The sequence below is a fragment of the Microcebus murinus genome, chromosome 23 (genome assembly GCF_040939455.1).
Source record: "Microcebus murinus isolate Inina chromosome 23, M.murinus_Inina_mat1.0, whole genome shotgun sequence".
Taxonomy (NCBI): domain Eukaryota; kingdom Metazoa; phylum Chordata; class Mammalia; order Primates; family Cheirogaleidae; genus Microcebus; species Microcebus murinus.
In genome coordinates this window covers 17124914-17145805 of record NC_134126.1, presented here as the reverse complement: position 1 = coordinate 17145805, position 20892 = coordinate 17124914, and the positions used below count along the sequence as shown (strand labels likewise).

Below are 20892 nucleotides of genomic sequence, written 5' to 3'. Positions count from 1 at the left end.
AATCAAATATCTCTTGAAAATCAATGTGGGACAAGAAATAGGCATGGTAGTTCAATCTGAGTCTAATCTAATTATGCATTGAGTTTGTATTTTGAAAAATATTTCAAAAAAGAAATATTTTTTCCTTCAAATTGTATATCACTTTAAAAATAAAAATTAGAATGTAATTAAAGTACTTAATTTACAAAAATAAAACATTTTAAGAATGAAATTTAAAATATTTCTTTCAATTTATGTGTGCTATTTTTTTCAAATGGCTACTAAGTTATTAAGACATAAATAGTTATCTATTTGTTTGAATTTAACTGCTTACTACAATAAAGAGAATTGTTAGGGCCGGGCGCTGTGGCTCACGCCTGTAATCCTAGCTCTTGGGAGGCCGAGGCGGGCGGATTGCTCAAGGTCAGGAGTTCGAAACCAGCCTGAGCAAGAGCGAGACCCCGTCTCTACTATAAATAGAAAGAAATTAATTGGCCAACTGATATATATATAAAAAATTAGCCGGGCATGGTGGCGCATGCCTGTAGTCCCAGCTACCCGGGAGGCTGAGGCAGAAGGATCACTCGAGCCCAGGAGTTTGAGGTTGCTGTGAGCTAGGCTGACGCCACGGCACTCACTCTAGCCTGGGCAACAAAGCAAGACTCTGTCTCAAAAAAAAAAAAAAAAAAAAAAAGAGAATTGTTAGGAATTTCATTTAGCCTCGGGGTGTCATAAAAAAACTGAGAAACTAAGGGTGGTACAAACTGAGGAACTTTGGGGACTTCTGGCCTATTAGATCAACCCCCACCTACTTCTCTGGACACATCGCCACCTCTCAAATGCACACCTGTGTGATGAGGACAGGAGCTGTGCTTCCATCCAATGTCCCCCTGACCTTGCCTCCTAGGCGGATTCCTAACTCATTCTTAAAGAAAGGGATCAAGCATTACCTCCAATATGAAAAAGGAATTAAAAGAAATTCATATTCAACTTTTAGAAGGTAAACAAACAGTTTCCTATCTTCCACCCTATAGCAGTTCCTATCCCTTTTCTCTTATCCAAACCTTAATAGCCACAGGGAGCGCTTCTCCGGGACCCACAGGAGTTTGAAAATATAGACAGAGAGCCAGAAAACCAGGTCACTGTGCTGCCTTAGTCAATAACATATTTTGTGATCTTGGGCAAGGCTTTTTTTTTTTTTTTCTTTTTTCCCCTCATTTATAAAATTAGAAGCTAAGAATAATTGGTACTCAACATATTCCTCAGCTCTGTACAATGTTTACAACTAAAACAGACAAGCTATTAAAAAGAAAAGGATCTACTACAGCTCTATTAGGAAAAAACAACTTTTCTTTTCTTTTCTTTTCTTTTCTTTTCTTTTCTTTTCTTTTCTTTTCTTTTCTTTTCTTTTCTTTTCTTTTCTTTTCTTTTCTTTTTTTGAGACAAGGTCTTGCTCTGTTGCCTGGGCTAAAGTACAGTGGTGTCATCATAGCTCACTGTAACCTTAAACTATTAGGCTCAAATGATCCTCCTGCCTCAGCCTCCCTAGGAGCTGGGAATACAGGTATGCGCCACCCCACACCACTTAATTTTTCTATCTTTCATAGAGATGAAAGTCACACTCTTACTCAGGCTGGTCTTAAACTCTTGACCTCAAGTGACCCTCCTGCCTTTGCCTCTCAAGAGTGCTAGGATTATAGGTGTGAGCCACTGAGCCAGGCAGGAAATAACAGCTTTTCTAAAAACAATTCTTTTAATCCAGTCTTTCTTACTTTTTGACATAATAAAATTAAATTTTAAAAATCTTATTTTGTAAGGTGTTTTAAAATCTTACATGAAGGGAAAAGATGACAATAAAAACAAAGACACAAAAAGAGCTATTCTTAAGTGTCAAAAGTGAGAAAGATAACCATTGTAAAGAAATATATTCTAAGGCGGGCGGATTGCTCAAGGTCAGGAGTTTGAAACCAGCCTGAGCAAGAGCGAGACCCCGTCTCTACTATCAATAGAAAGAAATTAATTGGCCAACTCATATATATAGAAAAAAATGAGCCAGGCATGGTGGCACATGCCTGTAGTCCCAGCTACTCGGGAGGCTGAGGCAGGAGGATCGCCTGAGCCCAGGAGTTTGAGGTTGCTGTGAGCAATGCTGACGCCATGGCACTCACTCTAGCCTGGGCAACAGAGTGAGACTCTGTCTCAAAAAAAAAAAAAAAAAAAAAGAAATACATTCTAAGCCCTTGGATAGAAAGATCATTGATTATTATGGACATATAGTCAGTGTTTACCTCATTTTTTATTGTTTCTACTTTGGTCTTTTCCTTTGATCCAGATGTTGGCATTTCCTTTGTGTGTCCATCAGGAATGTATATCAAAATACAGGGGGCTTCTTTGCAACTATATGGGCTAAAAAGAAAATGAAGGAACAAAAAAGTTTATTTAAACAAAATTATCCGAACAGATTAAAACTGAATTCTGAGAGAAATTCAATGGCAATGAGTTAATACTTTTCAAAGTATAAAACCATCTATTCTCTTATTATTCAAATCACAGGCTCTTCAGAGTAATTTAAAAACAATACATAAATACAAGTTGAAATCCTTATTACAAACTTCCAATTTATGAACTTTCATAGATATGAACAAGCAAAGCTCAGGGCAAAAGTACTTCTACTCTGCCTGCCACCAGAAATGGCATTAGTGGATGTTAATGGTATAACTTTTGACTTAAAGGAAATGTATCTATATACTACACCTAATCTGATTATAAACAGAAGAATTTCTGTAAAACATTTATTTTATAAAAATTTCTCAATTCTAAAGGGTGTGGTAATAAGCAATAAGCCAAGACCATTTACAAGCAAAATATTTCTGCAAATGTTGTGATAATAGCTATAAAAATAGAAATAATTCAGTAACAATAGGGTTGTATCTCTTCAATATTTTTAAATAACAGCTTTATTGAGACATAATTCACAACCCCCAAAATTCATTCTTTGAAAGGATACAATTCAATGGTTAAAATTATGCAACAGGCCGGGCGCGGTGGCTCACGCCTGTAATCCTAGCTCTCTGGGAGGCCGAGGCGGGCGGACTGATCAAGGTCAGGAGTTCAAAACCAGCCTGAGCAAGAGCGAGACCCCGTCTCTACTATAAATAGAAAGAAATTAACTGGCCAACTGATATGTATATAAAAAATTAGCCGGGCATGGTGGCGCATGCCTGTAGTCCCAGCTACTCGGGAGGCTGAGGCAGAAGGATCGCTCGAGCCCAGGAGTGTGAGGTTGCTGTGAGCTAGGCTGACGCCACGGCACTCACTCTAGCCTGGACAACAAAGCGAGACTCTGTCTCAAAAAAAAAAAAAAAATTATGCAACAACCACCACTATCTGATTTCAGAACATTTATATCATGCCAAAAAGAAACCTTTTACCCTTTATCAATTACTCCCCAGCCCCCAAATTCTAGCCCCTGGCAACCACAACCACTAATCTATTTGGTTTCTATGGATTTGCCTATTCTGGATGTATCATATAAATGGAATCATACACTGTAGTCTGCTGTAACTGGCTTCTTTCACTTAGCATGTTTAGAAGGTTCACCCATGTTGTAGCATGGATTAGTACTTCATTCCATTTTATGGCTGAATAATACTCCATTGTACAAATTTTTAACATTTAATTTACATGGTCATCTGTCAATGCACACTGGAGTTGTTTGTTTCTGTTTTTAGCAATCATGAATAATGCAGCTATGAGTATTTATGTACAAGTTTTTATGTGAATATGTTTCTATTTTTCTTGGATATATACATAGAAGGGAAATTGATAGGTAACTCTATATTTAACTTTTGGAGGAACTGCCCAAACTATTTATCAAAGTGGCCGTACCATTTTATAATTCTACCAGCAATATATAAGGAGTCTAACTTTTCCACTGTGTCTTTTTTATTTTAATTTTCCTAGTAGGTTTGCAGTGGTACCCACTTGTGGTTTTGATCTACATTTCCTTAACAACTAATAATGTTGAACATTTTTAATGTGCTTATTGACCATTTGTGTATCTGCTTTGGAGAAATATCTACTCAAATTCTTTGATCACTTTTAATTGGTTTGTTTTCTGGACACAAGCCCTTTATTGAATACATGTGTAAATATTTTATCCCATTCTGTAGTTTTTCTTTTTTTACTTTCTTGTGTTCTTTGAAACACAAGTTTTTAAAATTTTGATGAAGTCTAATTTATCTATTTTTCCTTTGGTAGTCTGTGCTTTAGGTATTATATCCAGGGAAGCACTGCCAAGATTACAAAGACTTATACTTACATTTTCTTCTTAACATTTTTATAGTTCTAGCTCTTACATTTAGATCTTTGATATATTTTGAATTAATTTTGAGTATTATATGAGGTAGGGGTCCAACTTCTCTCTTTTTATGTGGCTATTCAGTTGTTCCAGCACAATTTCTTGAAAAGTTCAACAATTTCCTGAGAATAAATTGAGAATCTACTCCATTACTCCAGTTGGTGGTATCACTACCATCACTAACTCTTTTATGATGGCTTAGTAAGTACCAGGCACTGTGTTACAATGTTTACATATATGATCTTTTATGACTAAAGGCAATGTGATAATGAGATGAATAACAAAAAGTATCTGTCCCTAATAAGCTTAAATTCCAGTGGTAGAAACAAAATAAATAAACAGTTTCAATAGTGTGAAATAAATATTCTAAAGAGGAAAATGTTGGATGCTATGGGGACACACAAGTTGAGTATCAGACTAGAAGAATGTATGAAAGCTCTGGAGGAAGTAACATTTGAAAAGTTACTCAGATGAATAAAAAGCAGCAGAGCCTTTCTAGGAAAAGGCACAGAGATTCAAAGGCACTTGACACCTTAAGAAAGCTCTAGACAGGCCGGGCGCTGTGGCTCACGCTTGTAATCCTAGCTCTTGGGAGGCCGAGGCGGACGGATTGCTCAAGGTCAGGAGTTCAAAACCAGCCTGAGCGAGACCCCGTCTCTACTATAAATAGAAAGAAATTAATTGGCCAACTGATATGTATATAAAAAATTAGCCGGGCATGGTGGCGCATGCCTGTAGTCCCAGCTACCCGGGAGGCTGAGGCAGAAGAATCACTCGAGCCCAGGAGTTTGAGGTTGCTGTGAGCTAGGCTGATGCCACGACACTCACTCTAGCCCGGGCAACAAAGCGAGACTCTGTCTAAAAAAAAAAAAAAAAAAAAAAAAAGAAGCTCTAGACAGTCCTGTAAGTTGAACAGAAGGGAAAATGCAACAGGTATGGCCCAAGTGGGTAGAGAGGCCATAACATGAAAAATTTTACATGTCAAACTAAAAAGCCTAGATTTTTACCTGAAACTAAAAAGAATTTTTAAGGAGAGGGGGAAGTGTTATAAAATTGCTACTTTGAAATTTTCAGATTAGTGGTCATGTGAAAACTGGACTGGAAAAGGATACCTTAGAAACATATTTTGGCAATCAAGGAAGAAATGCTAAGGGCCTGAAACAAAGCAAAAGAATGGATCCACAGAGATAGACTAGACAGACAGCACAAACAAGACTTGCTGACTGGACGGGATGAAGGAGATCCCTTTGCTGAAGGGATGAAGGAGAAGAGAAGTCAGACATGATACCTAGGATCCTAGAATTTTGAACACATTGAGTTTGAGGTGCTTGGAACAGGTCTATTCGAAGATATGTAAAAGGCAGTTAGATTCACAAGTCTAAAGCTCTAAAGAGAGATCTGACCACAGAGTTAAAGAAACAATAATAATTTAAAAAAACAAGGCAGAGACAAAAAGAAAATCAAAACGAACAGGACAAAAATTTATAAATTGAAAGTTCTCCTTCTGATAATCCTACTGCTTTGTGGGTTTCTTAAAAAAAAATACAAATATTGGTTATTTTTTTCCCTCTAAATGTACCTACCTGCTTGCATACTTGTATTCTATAATATAATGAAAATTCGCTACAAAGAAAAAGGGTAATGGTAATGATTTTCACCTAAAGTTACAGCAATATACAGTACTGAAAATTTTCATTATACCTGGGCTACATGAAGACTAATTGTAAGACAGTTTACTTTTAGAAATGAATAATAATTAATGTTCAATGAAAAATGCATATTATATTGTTTTAAAGATTAATTGTTAAAGTAAATTACTTAAGTCTGAAATATTAAATATAAAACAGATAAAGCTGAGAAAAGATTTACCATAGGTACATCATTTTAGTAAAAGTTTAATTTTTAAAATGTAAGAACTTTTAAGTATTTTCATTTAGATGTTCAGTTACATTTACCTAACAGGTTCATAAGGTTGATCACATATGAAGAATCCTCTTCTCTGGAGTTGTATAATGTCCCCCTTTTTCAAATCTTTAAGGCAGGGATCCCCAAGCATTAGTTCTTCACGCTAGAAAGATGACAGAAGACCAAAATACACTTTTTCAAAATCAGAGCTTAACTAAAACAACTCTAAAATGCAAGTCGTTTTTCCAGTAGCTGGAATATTCCCATTTTAAACAGCTATGTTAAAAAGTTTACTACTTAAATGGCACAGTGAAGTATGTTAAAATAAATGACAATTAAATTTATCACATTTTTAAAAGTTAACATTTGTAAATTGAATGGCTTCAGGAAACCTTTTAAATTACTAGATTCAAGGCACTTCTGCAGACACAATTCTCCCACAGCCATAAATATAAAACACAATGCAAGAAGCACATAACAGACTTAGTTGAAAGGCATACTAGCATAGCACTAAAGTGCAAGGGCCAGGATGCATGGTTTAAACACCAGCTCTACTTCTATTTACTGTTTGTCCTCAAGCAAGTTACTTAACCACACTGTGCTTTACTTACTATTATCTGTAAAATGGGAACATTACTTACACCTTTTTTTTTTTTTTTTTTTTTTGAGACAGAGTCTCGCTTTGTTGTCCAGGCTAGAGTGAGTGCCGTGGCGTCAGCCTAGCTCACAGCAACCTCAAACTCCTGGGCTTGAGTGATCCTTCTGCCTCAGCCTCCCGAGTAGCTGGGACTACAGGCATGCGCCACCATGCCCGGCTAATTTTTTCTATATATATCAGTTGGCCAATTAATTTCTTTCTATTTATAGTAGAGACGGGGTCTCGCTCTTGCTCAGGCTGGTTTTGAACTCCTGACCTTGAGCAATCCGCCCGCCTCGGCCTCCCAGAGAGCTAGGATTACAGGCGTGAGCCACCGCGCCCGGCAACACCTTTTTAATTAAATAAAATTCTACAGATCTTTTCCATTTTATTTGAGGAACGAAAATACTTAAAATTAATTTTTAGAATTCTAAACAAAAGTTTATATAACAAGATGAAATATGGTTTCTTTTAGAAGGCTACCTTACTGTTCTTGTTGACATACTGCTTAAAGTCCTCATCTTTTCCTAGCACTGGCTTGGTGATCAGGTGCTCATAGGTGACACAGATTGCTGGAATAGGAAGAGCACGTGTAGTCTCTGCAAGCCAAGTGATCTTAGTGGTCTTCTTGTAGTCTTTGTTCTCCAAATTCAATTTTGCATCAAGAGATACAATTTTTCCATCTGCGTTTCTAGATATGAAATGGAAAAGTGTTTGGAAAAAACTGCCATAGATGCATTAATTTTATTCTATAGTAATTTTAAATTATTATAAAATAACCTATTTTATTTTACAATAAATGGATAAAAAATTTTCTTTGGAAAAATTTCAAATCAAACATTTATTTGAACTTCTAATATGCCAGACATGTATTAGTCAATAGATGAATAAAATATAATGTCTGTTATCCAGATACTAATCAATCCACTAAAGAACAGATCTACAAACATTTGAAAAAGAACATGAACATATTTATAAATTTAAAGTCACTTGCATTAAGCATTATAAAATCTGAAATATACTTTAGTTAAAAACATTTAGCAATTACTTGCAATCATATGTAATAACTAGGCAATTAAGATTTCAGAATTTACATAAATTAATCTTAAGCATACTATGTTCCATTTATATAATCTGAAGATCAAATTAAGAAGTTATATATATAACACTAAAGTAACTAGAAAGTTAAATTCATCATCAACCAATCAATTTTAAAGTAAATTAGGATAAAGATATTTTATTATATTTTTATAATATAAAGATATTTATATATAATATCTTTTAATATAAAGATATTTTATTATATTTTATGCAAAGGATGCCCCCACCAGGCAACTGTATTATGAGATAAAAGGGGGCTCTAAAGCATGAGAACTATTTTTTATATCTAGGTGTACTAATTTTCAACACCACAAGTGAAAGACATCCTGATAGCTTATTGGTAAACTGGAATATATATGGAAAAAAGTTTAATTTGGGTCAAGAATTTGCAGTATACCCATGACTTGGCAGATTTACTAGTCAGCAAGATAAATGAGTCTGATTTAGGCAATGTTTAATAAGTAAATAAAAAGACTTTTTTTTCCATATTTATTTGAAAACAAAAAGTTCTTACTTATGTATTTTCGTAATGTTGATGTTGCCCCAATTTATAAATGTAACCATCTCGCCCTCTGAAAAAGTCTCTGCATCAGCACCTTCAATGAAAACTTTGGGACTATACCACACAGGCTTCAAACCAACATCAGGATTCTGATTGATAAAAGAAATGGAGACTGTTGGTTGAAGTAACAACTTAATGAACCCAGCATGCAAATTCATACATTCATTTATTTTATTCTTATAACAAAAAAAGTTATTTTAACATAAATATATTCCCAATTCTGTTCTTAGCATTTAAACAGTACATACTTGTTACAAAAAAGAGCCATACTAGGCCGGGCACGGTGGCTCACGCCTGTAATCCTAGCTCTCTGGGAGGCCAAGGCAGGTGGATTGCTCAAGATCAGGAGTTCAAAACCAGCCTGAGCAAGAGCGAGACCCCATCTCTACTATAAATAGAAAGAAATTAATTGGGCAACTGATATATATATATATATAAAATTAGCTGGGCATGGTGGCACATGCCTGTAGTCCCAGCTACTCGGTAGGCTGAGGCAGGAGGATTGCTTGAGCCCAGATTGAGGTTGCTGTGAGCTAGACTGACGCCATGGCACTCATTCTAGCCTGGACAACAAAGCAAGACTCTGTCTCACAAAAAAAAAAGAGCCATACTAGCCTCAGAGTAGAAATCATTAGTTTGAATCCCAGCTGTGTGACACTGGATCAGCCACGTGACTGCTAGCGGTTAATGGAGTTAGATGAGGCAGTTTGCCCCTAAGATTACTTCCCGCCTAAAAAAAATCATTAATTTCAGAGCTAAGATAGTATTAGCTATCACTTAGCAGCCCTTCAACCAGAATCCACTCCCTATCCTCAGAATCTCACTACTTTTGCAGCAAAGGAGAAAATAAAGTCATTTCTGAGCAGTGCCTACAGAATATTATAGGACAACAGATGACACCTTAGCAGGAAACTGTGGACCTTTCAGATTTTAGAAGAAAAACTTTAAAGAAAGTATTCTTTTTATTTATATAAATACACACATACATACATACATACACACACAGATTTTCTTCCTTTTTGGTGTGTATTATATGTACACGAAGGATACAAAGAATAAAATGAATGCTATTGCTGTTAAATTTGTTTCTATCTGGTAGAATTCAAAAGAAAAAAGTACAAGACCATTTGAAATAAACATTAAATGATATGTGTTTAAAAATTATTCAATAAATGCACCAATGCATTTGAGAAAAATCATTATGTTGTAATAAATGACCTTATACTGGGCTCAGAATAGAACACTGATAGGTTAAATGTAGAACATTTTGTGAGAGAAGTGTAATCATGAAAATTCTACAGATCAAATTGAGTAACCCATCAACCCAGTCAAAATTTAAGAGTCTGCTTCCTAATCAATTAGTCTTTTAGTTTTTTGAGACAGAGTCTCAACTTTGTTGCCCAGGCTAGAGTGCCATGGCATCAGCCTAGCTCACAGCAACCTCAAACTCCTAGGCTCAATCAAGTAATCCTTCTGCCTCAGTCTCCCGAGTAGCTGGGACTACAGGCATGCGCCACCATGCCTGGCTAATTTTTTTTCTGTATATTTTTAGCTGTCCAATTAACTTCTTTCTATTTTTGGTAGAGACGGGGTCTTGCTCTTGCTCAGGCTGGTCTTGAACTCCTGACCTTGAGTGATCCACCTGTGCTGGCCTCCCAGAGTGCTAGGATTACAGGCATGAGCCACCATGCCTCGCCCAAATACTTCTTATTTAACAATGAGCAGTACTCAGTAATTTAAGCTATTTTGCCACAAATGTCATTTTAACAATAAACAATCTTAAAAAGTTTTTTTTTTTTTTTTGAGACAGTCTCACTTTGTTGCCCAGGCTAGAGTGAGTGCCATGGCGTCAGCCTAGCTCATAGCAACCTCAAACTCCTGGGCTCAAGCGATCCTGCTGCCTCAGCCTCCTGAGTAGCTGGGACTACAGGTATGCGCCACCATGCCCAGCTAATTTTTTCTATATATGTTAATTGGCCAATTAATTTCTTTCTATTTATAGTAGAGACGGGGTCTCGCTCTTGCTCAGGCTGGTTTCGAACTCCTGACCTTGAGCGATCCGCACGCCTCAGCCGCCCAGCCTCGCAGAGTGCTAGGATTACAGGCGTGAGCCACCGTGCCCAGCCTTAAAAAGTTTTATTCTTCGCCAGGCACGGGGGACCATACCTGTAATCCTAGCACTCTGCGAGGCTGAGGCGGGAGGATCGCTCAAGGTCAGGAGTTCGAGACCAGACTGAGCAAGAGAGAGACCCTGTCTCTACTAAAAATAGAAAAATTAGCTGGGCATGGTGGCGCATGCCTGTAGTCCCAGCTACTCCAGAGGCTGAGGCAGGAGGATCACTTGAGCCCAGGAGTTTGAGGTTGCTGTGAGCTAGGTTGACGCCACAACACTCCAGCCCGGGCAACACAGTGAGACTCTGTTTCAAAAAAAAAAAAGTTTTATTCACACCATTCAAATGTTAAAGCATTCTGTAAGGTTCATATTTATGCTAACTACATAGTAGGTGATATGATAATTGGATACCATCACTCACCTGGTGAAAACAATCAGATATATAAAGACAAAGCCAAATCAGATCAATTAAATACATACAAACACATCCAAAAATCGTAATAGGCTTCAAATCTTTAAAATTAAAAAATAGCTTTTGTCATAAATAGAAAGAAAATCATAAAAGGCCATAATTCAGAATATTTACAGCTCTTCACAATGCATATTATATGTGGGTTGTCTATGAACTTAGTTATGAGTTAGTCCATGAACATAATCAATTGTTTTGTTTTTCTGAGACAGAGTCTCACTCTGTCACCTAGGCTGGACTCCAGTGACCCGACCATAGCTCACTGCAACCTCAAACACCTGGGCTCAAGGGATCCTCCTGCCTCAACCTCCCGAAGAGCTGGGATGACATCCATGTGCTGCCAGGCCTGGCTAATTTTTTAATTTTTTTGTAGATATGGGGTCTCACTACACTGCCCAGGCTGGTCTCAACTCCTGGCCTCAAGTGATCCTCCCACCTCAGTCTCCCAAAGTGCTAGGCTTATAGGAATGAGCCACTGTGCCCAGCCATCCTCAGTTTTAATGAAGTTATTTAGAGATAATTCTCAAAGCTGGAATCAAAAAACCTGATTTTTGCTTCAAGACAGTCAACCAAGCAGTCATGACTATCCAGAACAAAAATGGCTTAACTAAGAGGAACTCTATGCTACCTGTATTTAAGATTTCTATTTGGAATTGAGATGGACTGATTCCATTTTCATTTCACTTACACTTTCCAAAACATGGCAAATGACAGTGTGGGCAGACTATGAAGTCAAGTTGTGATTCAAAATTAGTAGGTCTAATATTTTGGCTTAAAGACAAAGGTGACAGTGAATAACTTAGTTAATAGAGAATGCACCCCAGCTTCTATATGAAGATAAGAATGTGAATTATACTATCTCATCTTTCAGAATGACTCCAGGAAGAGAGAAATTCGTACTGCACACTAATAATCTATCTCTACAGAATATAAAATAAGCACCGACTGAGTATAACAGTTCTGTGTGATATGTCATGGATGATTACTAGGATAAACTTCTTCAGCAAGAAATCCAAAGAGATTTACTTCAACTGGTAACAAATCCTGACAAATAACGTTGAATAGCAATGATCCCCAAACACTGCTATTACCATGAAAGCACATGTCCCCTTTTATTATCCTGTTCCTTCTTTTAATAAAGAGAACAACACTGATGAAACTTTAGGGTAACCTTTGGGTGTTTGGCTACTTCTTTCATCTCCTCCTGAGCTTCAGGGACATTCACTGGGATCACTTCTTTCTTCAGTAATGCGACATACCGTGGAGCCACCGGGTCAATAACCTGTAACAAATACATCCTCATGTTAAAACACTGAAATACTTCTTAAGACATTATAAATAAAATAAGTAACAGCACAGGAATACTAACTGGCTTTCTTGTTACTGCATTTACTAATTTTTTTCTTTATCTGTTCATTCTTCTCTAATATTTACCAACAACAAAAAAAAAGAAAAACAATCATAAACCAAGACTACCTGAAGAATTTAGATTTCTTTTCCAGGAATAACTATTGGCAGGCGAAAAGAAACCAACTGAAGCATAATATTAGAAATATTTCAAAAATAACTTTAAAGGCTGGTATTAGAAGGTAGAAAAAAATTATCCTGTGGGGTTATGTATTAATCCTACAGCTAAAAGTGATATTCAATTTTGTTATCATTGGAGAAGTCCATTTTAAGGGAATAATAGGTATTTGTGTTTCAGTATCATTTTCTACAATCAGCATTAGGCAACACATCACCATCAAAAGCAGAACAGCATTAGGTCACTATAATAAGGCAATGCTATAGAATGAAAGTATAAACAAGATATTTCTACTGGTCTACATTATAGACGTGTGTACATGTGTGTGTGTGTATGGACCAGTGTATTCCCAATACCTAGCAAGGGCCTGTCACATAAACATAATCAAGAAATATTTGCAGATTAAATGAATAAATGGTCATACTAATTATGCTGTAACCTATTCTTCCTCTAAAATAGTTCAAATTAAAATTGTCTATGATGACCAATCACAATAGCAGTGTTTAGACACGATATAAAGCAGCAGTCCATAACCTTTATGGCAGGAAGACAACTTTTCCAGGGACTAGGGGAGGATGGTTTCAGGATGATTCAAGCGCATTACATTTATTGTGCAGTCAAATCTCTCTGCTAATAATAATCTATATTTGCAGCTGCTCCCCAACGCTAGCATCACTGCCTCAGCTCGACCTCAGATCATCAGATATTAGATTCTCATGAGGAATGCACAACCTAGATCCTTCACATGTGCAGTTTACAGTAGGATTTGTATGATTTGTATTCCTATGAGAATCTAATGCCACAGCCGATCTGATAGGACTGTAAATACAGATGAAGCTTAGCTTGCTCAGCCACCTGCTGCTCACCTACTGCTGTGTGGCCCAGTTCCTAACAGGCCACGGACTAACAGCGGTCCACAGCCCAGGGCTTGGGGACTGCACATATAAACCATATGGGAGAAAAATGTAGATAAAAGCAAACATAAGGCCGGGCGCTGTGGCTCACGCCTGTAATCCTAGCTCTTGGGAGGCCGAGGCGGGTGGATTGCTCAAAGGTCAGGAGTTCGAAACCAGCCTGAGCAAGAGCGAGACCCCGTCTCTACTATAAATAGAAAGAAATTAATTGGCCAACTGATATATATATAAAAAATTAGCCGGGCATAGTGGCGCATGCCTGTAGTCCCAGCTACTCGGGAGGCTGAGGCAGAAGGATCACTGGAGCCCAGGAGTTTGAGGTTGCTGTGAGCTAGGCTGACGCCATGGCACTCACTCTAGCCTGGACAACAAAGCCAGACTCTGTCTCCAAAAAAAAAAAAAAAAAAAAACAAACATAGAGTCAAAAATCTAAGTAATAGAAGTTATTGTTTCTCATTAGAAGGATGTAAAAAATAGCAGCATGGATTAATTAAACTTGGCTGTGTTTGTTTTATGTTGTCATTTTTATTATTGCCATTGTTGGGCTGGATGTTTTGAGGGTATTTTTCAGCTTCTGAAAATAATAATATTGTGGAATTCTAAATGAACTCAGAGAAGCCATCTTACGGGGTCATTCATGCAAAGTTTGAAAAGCTATTTAACTTCCCCCTATTTGCTATTCCTCATCTGCTTGTATTTTGTGCCAGTACCAAATCAGCACCAGCCTCTCTCTAAATTGACTGTTTCATTCTTTCCTTGACATTTAGGCATCATACTACTTACTAGTGAAAGATTCCTTATTTCAGATTCCACTGGGCTGGAATGATCAAACATTTAATTTGTGACTACTCAGTTCAGCATTTAAGCCAGGAAGACACTATTTCTAAGAGGCAACCCTACATGAGAAACTCGCTTCAGTTCACTATAGCTCATTTCCTCAGCCAACAAAACGAGCAGAATGATGTTTCCTACAACTTGACTAATTATAATAATCACTAGGGGTAATTGTTAGCACAGATTCCCAGGCAACTTAACCCTAAAGGATTATAATTCTAATGGTCTAAAGTAAATTCCAGAAATCTATTTTAATAAGCATTCCACAGGATGGTCAAGATAAGGTACGTTTGGAAAACCTTGGATTAAAAGGTACAACAGTCCTTTTCAGCTGTAAAATTATACAATTCTAAGAGTCTCTAGATCAGTTGTTGTCAAACTACTCCAAGGAGCCCTTAGGATTACAACACGGTGTCTTGGTAGTAGCAAGTGGAAGGGAAAGGACAGATGTGGAACTAAAGCCAGTGGGGCTCCACGCCCCCTTCAACACTTCAACCAGAACAGCTATGCTTTTGTTATATTTATTGGGATCGTCATTGGAAGGAAGATTCCTTATTTGGGGACAGGGACAAAAGTCTCTATTTTGTTAGCTGGGGACAGATGCAAGGGGGTTGAGATGAGAGTTGGGGAAAACTTACTATCAAACTACTGAAGCACTAACATAAATTTTAAAATAAAGGTTGATGGAGATAATAGCTCTGAAATGAACACCTCAAACCTGTGACTCTTCTGCCTTGCTCAAAAAGTTAGAACCTTAACACTCAAGTAAAACCAAGAAGAAAATTAGCGAGGTTAATGCAACATAAGCTCTTGAAATATCTCCTACTAGTAACTAGTATCAAGGTAAATTTTTTTTTTGGGGGGGGGGGGCATCAGGTATGTTCCATTTAGCCAGAAAAATTATGTACTAGTGTCCTGTCAAGATGAAAAGCCAGGCTAAGAAAACAAGGATCACAGTATTTCTGGAGGGATATTGAGATTACTAACCACCCCATGTCTCACTGTCCCCTTCCATCCATTTTTCCCTTTTTTATTTACCATATACAATTCACTCTACAGATAGAGCTGTTTCTCCAAAGGAGCATGTGAAGAACTCCAGCTATTTTTTTTTTTTTTTTTAACAGAAGCTGGTTTTAGAAATCCTAAATTAATAAGAGTAGGAGAGTATCCAAAGAATGATGGTTTAGCTCTGTCCTAACGCTTACTTTACAATGCCATGGTACTAAATTTAGTTCACTGCTGATTCACTTAAATTTTACTTGTGGAGCTTGGAAAGATAGAGCAAGCTACAAAATAAAGTAGTAATTAGAGATTGAGTTATGTGAACTCTAAGTAAGAGCTCTGTACCTCAAGGAATCGAGGTAATGGGTTTCACCATAGGAAGATTTCAAGAACGCCAGCAATAGAGATAAAAAGTATGTGAGCAGAATAATTTCATTTTTACTACCAACTGATTACAAACTATGCAATGTTTTTAAGATGGTGTTTAATGATTAAGATCCTACAGACTTCAGGAATAAACAAAGCAGATTGAAAATACTCATCTACTTTCACTCCCTCCCAACCTTCCTCTTAAAAGACAAGAAGGGTTTTGTTTAGAGGCACAAACCCAGAAGGATTAGTTTAAGAAAAAAGATTACAGCAACAAAATTCTGGAAGCTGAAAAACATACTGAAGCATGCTTTCTCCACTCCACAAAACCAGGCAAATGCCTCTCCCCTACCTCAAAAAAAGGATGGAGGCCGGGCGCGGTGGCTCACGCCTGTAATCCTAGCTCTCTGGGAGGCCGAGGCGGGAGGATTGCTCGAGGTCAGGAGTTCGAAACCAGCCTGAACAAGAGCGAGACCCCGTCTCTAAAATAAAAAAAAAAAAAAAAAAAAAAAAAAAAAAAAAGGATGGAAGTTTACTCTGTGAAAAATAAGGTATCTAGATTCCGGAAGATACCAGAAAGAGATGAGGGTGAGGGTACAGCACAAAAGACACGTGGAGTAAGTGAATGCATAACACTGGATGTAAAAGCCTTCAGCAGTTTTCCCCCAATTAGCTCCAAGGCTCTGGCAGCCAGGACTTCACACTTCAGGCAGTTGATTAAAAGAAACTCCTCTGGGAAAACTGCATAACCCAAGAGAAAAGACATAAAGTTACTGATGTGGAGGTCTCCAACTAAGTGGCCCAGCCAGATCACTCCCCAAACTTTTTGGCACCAGGGACCAGCTTCATAGAAGACAATTTTTCCACGGTCCAGGGGTGGGGAGATGGTTTCAGGATGATTCAAGCACATTACATTTGTTGTGCACTTTATTTCTTTTATTATTACATTGTAACATATAATAAAATAATTATACAACTCACCATAATGCAGAATCAGTGGGAGACCTGAGTTTGTTTTCTTGCAACTAGACAGAACAGGACTGTCCTTATCTGGGGGTGATGGGAGACAGTGACTGATCTGAGAGGAGGTGGAGCTCAGGCAGACAGCAAGCCAGCAAGGGATAATAAGGAGCTGTAAATACAGATGAAGCTTTGCTCACTGGCCTACCACTCACCTCCTGCTGTGCAGCCTAGTTCCTAATGGGCCACAGACCAGTACCGGTCCATGGCCAGGGACTGGGTACCACAGTTCTACAGTGAAGTTCAGTTGACAAACCAAACCCTTGCTCTTATGGCTTCCAATCCCTCTTTGGTTCCCCATATTAAAAATGAGCCGGTAAGCAAGGCTAACCAGACATCTGAGAAATGCATTTACTATGAAAGAAAGAAACCAAAATAAACAAACTGGAGAAAAGAGACACTATCAAAACAAAAAACAATAACAAAAAACCCTCACAAAAATCCCCCAAAACAAAAAAGCTATTAATACTATGAAACAGGAAAGGAAAGTTATTTTGAAAATTCAGAGAACAAGAGAAATTTTGGAAATATGATAGTATAAATAAAAAACAGAAAGGTGAGAAGATAAAATTAAATAGGTCTATAAGAAAGTATATAAAGAAAAGATAAGATGGAAAATAAGAGAGAAAATAAAATGAGAGGACTGGTCTAGGAGGCCCAACACCTACACAAGAATTCCAGAGAGAACAAAGAAATCACAATAGAGAAAAAATAAAGAAAAGAAAGAATTCAAAACTTTTTTCAAAACTGAAGGAATAAGTTTCCAGAATGAAAGCCACATATTCTTCCAGTGGATGTGGATGAAAACAGACCCTCACCAACACACACCATCATGAAATTTCAAAGTAAAAAAAAACCAAGTCATATATATAACTGCAATCTCTAAGCCCCAGGCTGTGGACTGGTACCGGTCCATGGCCTGTTAGGGACCAGGCCACAGTGCTTCACTCCTGCCCCTCATGGAAAAAATTGTCTTCCATGAAACTTGGGGGGTGGGCGGCAAGAGGTAAGTGGTGGGCACTTCACCTGTACTTACAGCCACTCCTGCCTTCCCCACCCCTTCCTATAGAAAAGCTGTCTTTCGTGATTCCATGAAACTGGTCAAACTGATCCCTGGTGCCAAAAAGTTTGGAGGCCACTGATATATAAGGTCTCAAAAGTCATCTTCATTCCAAGCACCACTTCTCAGGGAACTACCAGAAGATACAGTACAGCAAAGCAAGAAGGTAATAAAAAAGGAAGGAAAATCCGGGATTGAGGTGATCCATTACAGGACAAAAGCAGAGGGAATCCCCAGGAAGATGATGAAGAGAGACCTGGGAAGACAGCTGTGACTCAGAAGCCAACAGGGCACTGATCCAGAACAGATCAGAGCAGAGCAGCAAGCGCTGGTGGAGACGTTTCCAAGAGGAAACTGAAAGGATACTTGGGGCATCTGAATATCTCAGAAGGAAATTTAGATAACTTGTAGACACAGAATTAGAAAAGTAAGCAAATGACGTGAGAACACAAAACAAAACAAAATGATCAACTAGAAACAAACCAAAAAGTTAGAAAAAGTAACAGACCTACATCTTCGTCTTCTATCATGGGAAGTTAACTGATGATGCCAAACACTAAAAACTAAAGTAGCAACACATACACTTCATTTAGAGATATGAGCAATGAATACCAAAAGAATTATCTAAATCTAAAAGGTGAAAATGATTTCTAAGGAAAGATTATCAAAAGAAAGAAGATAGGGAAATGTGCTGTTCATCTTAACAGACCCTTCAGAAATATTTGACTGTAGTGAAACACATTTCATATATTTGAACTAAGTGTACATGTTTAACTTTACTGAAACTTAAAATCCTCAAAACTTGGATTATTAATGAAAAGTACACCAATGTTAACTTTGCCAGTAAATCCTACTCATATTATTAGTAACTGCAGCAACAGAAAGAACCAATTAATATTTCCTTTATTTATCAAAAAAACTAAATACAAAAGACTAAAATAAAATAAATTCAGGACACATGCGAAACAAGCAACTATTTCTTGAGGCAAGACATCAGCACAATCAAGCAGCAATCCCAAATAAGAATTTACAAAACACAATCACAGAAACCGTAATTTAAAACATGGCATTTTAATGATTTGCCTTATTATAGTGTCCAAGCATCTGCTTCCAATTAGCAATTAACAATGTCAATATGCAGTATTCCTCATTTGACTTTCAGATAAGAAACAGTTAAAAAAAAAAAAAAGCAGCTGGATTCATTAAGACACAGGAATTGTAATCAATGAACCTTAAATACAACTCAATGAAATATGTAATTTTAAAACTCTATGTCCTCTCTTTACACAAGGGAACAGTAGAATGGAGTTAGCCAAATCTTCCCTTTGCCACTAAGAAAACCAGAGGACATGGTTTTTAAAACTAGGAATAATGCATTTTCAATGGGTTTGTATAAGCAAGTCTTTCATATAAATGTGATTGTGCCTCAAAGCCGTAAAACAGCTCAGGTTATAACACATAATATGCTAACAGCTATTTTAAGTAAAGCAAATAAAAGCATTAAGTAATACCTTCTTACAGAGAGCTCGCAGCTTGAAAGCAGAAAAATGAAATGCAGAGTGTTCATAAAAGATTTATGGAAAAAACTATTACCGTTCCTCATGACTCCAAGTTTGTTTCAATCATTGCTACTTGTTTGGGAGAGTTAATAGGGTTAATGTTCTTTATGTATTTAAAAAAGGAAAACATTCCATTTTCCTGAAAGTCTGCAAAATGGTAATATTCTTTACAAACTTTTCTCTACTTTGAGCACACTGAATGAATTCTAATGAATTTGAACACTAATGAATTTGTATATTATTCAGAAGTTAGGCATTAGAAAAGAATACCAAAAGTTAAAACATGTACCTTTTTGTTAAACGCCCAGATTTTGTCCCATTCCATATTCACAACTGAACGAGAGGAGCCCTAGAAAAACAATAATAAAATTATGAGTTCAAAACCAGTCTGAGCAAGAGCGAGACCATCTCTACTAAAAATAGAAAGAAATTAATTGGCCAACTAAAAATATATAGAAAAATTTAGCTGGGCATGGTGGCGCATGCCTGTAGTCCCAGCTACTTGGGAGGCTAAGGCAGGAGGATCACTTGAGCCCAGGAGTTTGAGGTTGCTGTGAGCTAGGCTGATACCACAGCACTCTAGCCTGGGCAACAGAGTGAGACTCTGACTCAAAAAGAAAGAAATATAAAACTTAACTGTGTACAAGCTAATTTGGTTACTCTTAACGCTTCACTGTAAAAGATAGGTCTATAGACTGGTCACAGTCAACAATCATATATTTCACTGGTAAAAATACTTCTGCTGTCTTTATCCAACTCTAGCTTAGGAGCTTAGGCATTTTCAATTTTCAACTATTAACAGTGCTAAACATTTAAAAAATTCTGCCCTTGAATCATTAAGACACAAACAAGGAATAGAAAGAACAGAGATAATAAAAACAAAAGAAATATTAAGAGATGTAGCTGAAAATTCTAACAGAGAGGCTGGAAAAGAAACCATAACCCACCTGAGCAGCAATGAACTGTTTCAGTCCTTCAACTGTCATCCCTCTTCTCAGTACACCACGAACCGTAGGAAATCTGGGGTCATCCCTGGGAAATACGAAAATTTTTAAGTACCAAGGAGATTTAAAAATGTGTAGATGGAAAGAGTAAAAGATATCTTAATGAATAATAAATTATATTCAACTTCTTAAACATTTGGTTAAGAGTTGGTTATACTGATTAGGCAGATTGCAATATCAGTTAGCCGAAGTTCAAGGAAAAAGAAAACTGCTAACTTGTCAAACACTGCGGTAAAATAATGTACTGGAAACAGTAAAAGCATATTGGAAAAAAGAAAAATGGTGACATTTCCAAATATGGAAAATTTGTGCATTAATGCATTTCTGATTTTATTTAACAAATATTCAAAGTCTCTATTCTACATACAACCATTAAAATTGGATAAAAGATGATATCCTACTGTCCATGTATGAATATACATTATAAAGCCATTTAGACCGTTAAAAAAATGTATGTTGGTAATTAATATTCTGTAAGG

The 20892-nt window shown here is 37.1% G+C and overlaps 1 protein-coding gene across 2 annotated transcripts in view; it reads right to left on the bottom strand.

Moving 5' to 3' along the window:
- Positions 1 to 20892, bottom strand: part of EPRS1 (glutamyl-prolyl-tRNA synthetase 1) — an 82066-nt gene that overhangs the window by 36473 nt on the left and 24701 nt on the right. Inside the window, exons 11-18 of one of the 2 annotated variants that reach the window (XM_012791435.2) lie at positions 20357 to 20441; positions 19699 to 19758; positions 19362 to 19382; positions 12298 to 12408; positions 8497 to 8633; positions 7365 to 7572; positions 6295 to 6407; positions 2268 to 2385 (exon numbers count right to left, since the gene is read on the bottom strand). In XM_012791435.2, coding sequence (XP_012646889.2) covers positions 2268 to 2385; positions 6295 to 6407; positions 7365 to 7572; positions 8497 to 8633; positions 12298 to 12408; positions 19362 to 19382; positions 19699 to 19758; positions 20357 to 20441 — 853 coding nt within the window. The remainder of the gene's footprint in view (positions 1 to 2267; positions 2386 to 6294; positions 6408 to 7364; positions 7573 to 8496; positions 8634 to 12297; positions 12409 to 19361; positions 19383 to 19698; positions 19759 to 20356; positions 20442 to 20892) is intronic. The other variant, XM_012791443.2, reaches the window with a different exon arrangement.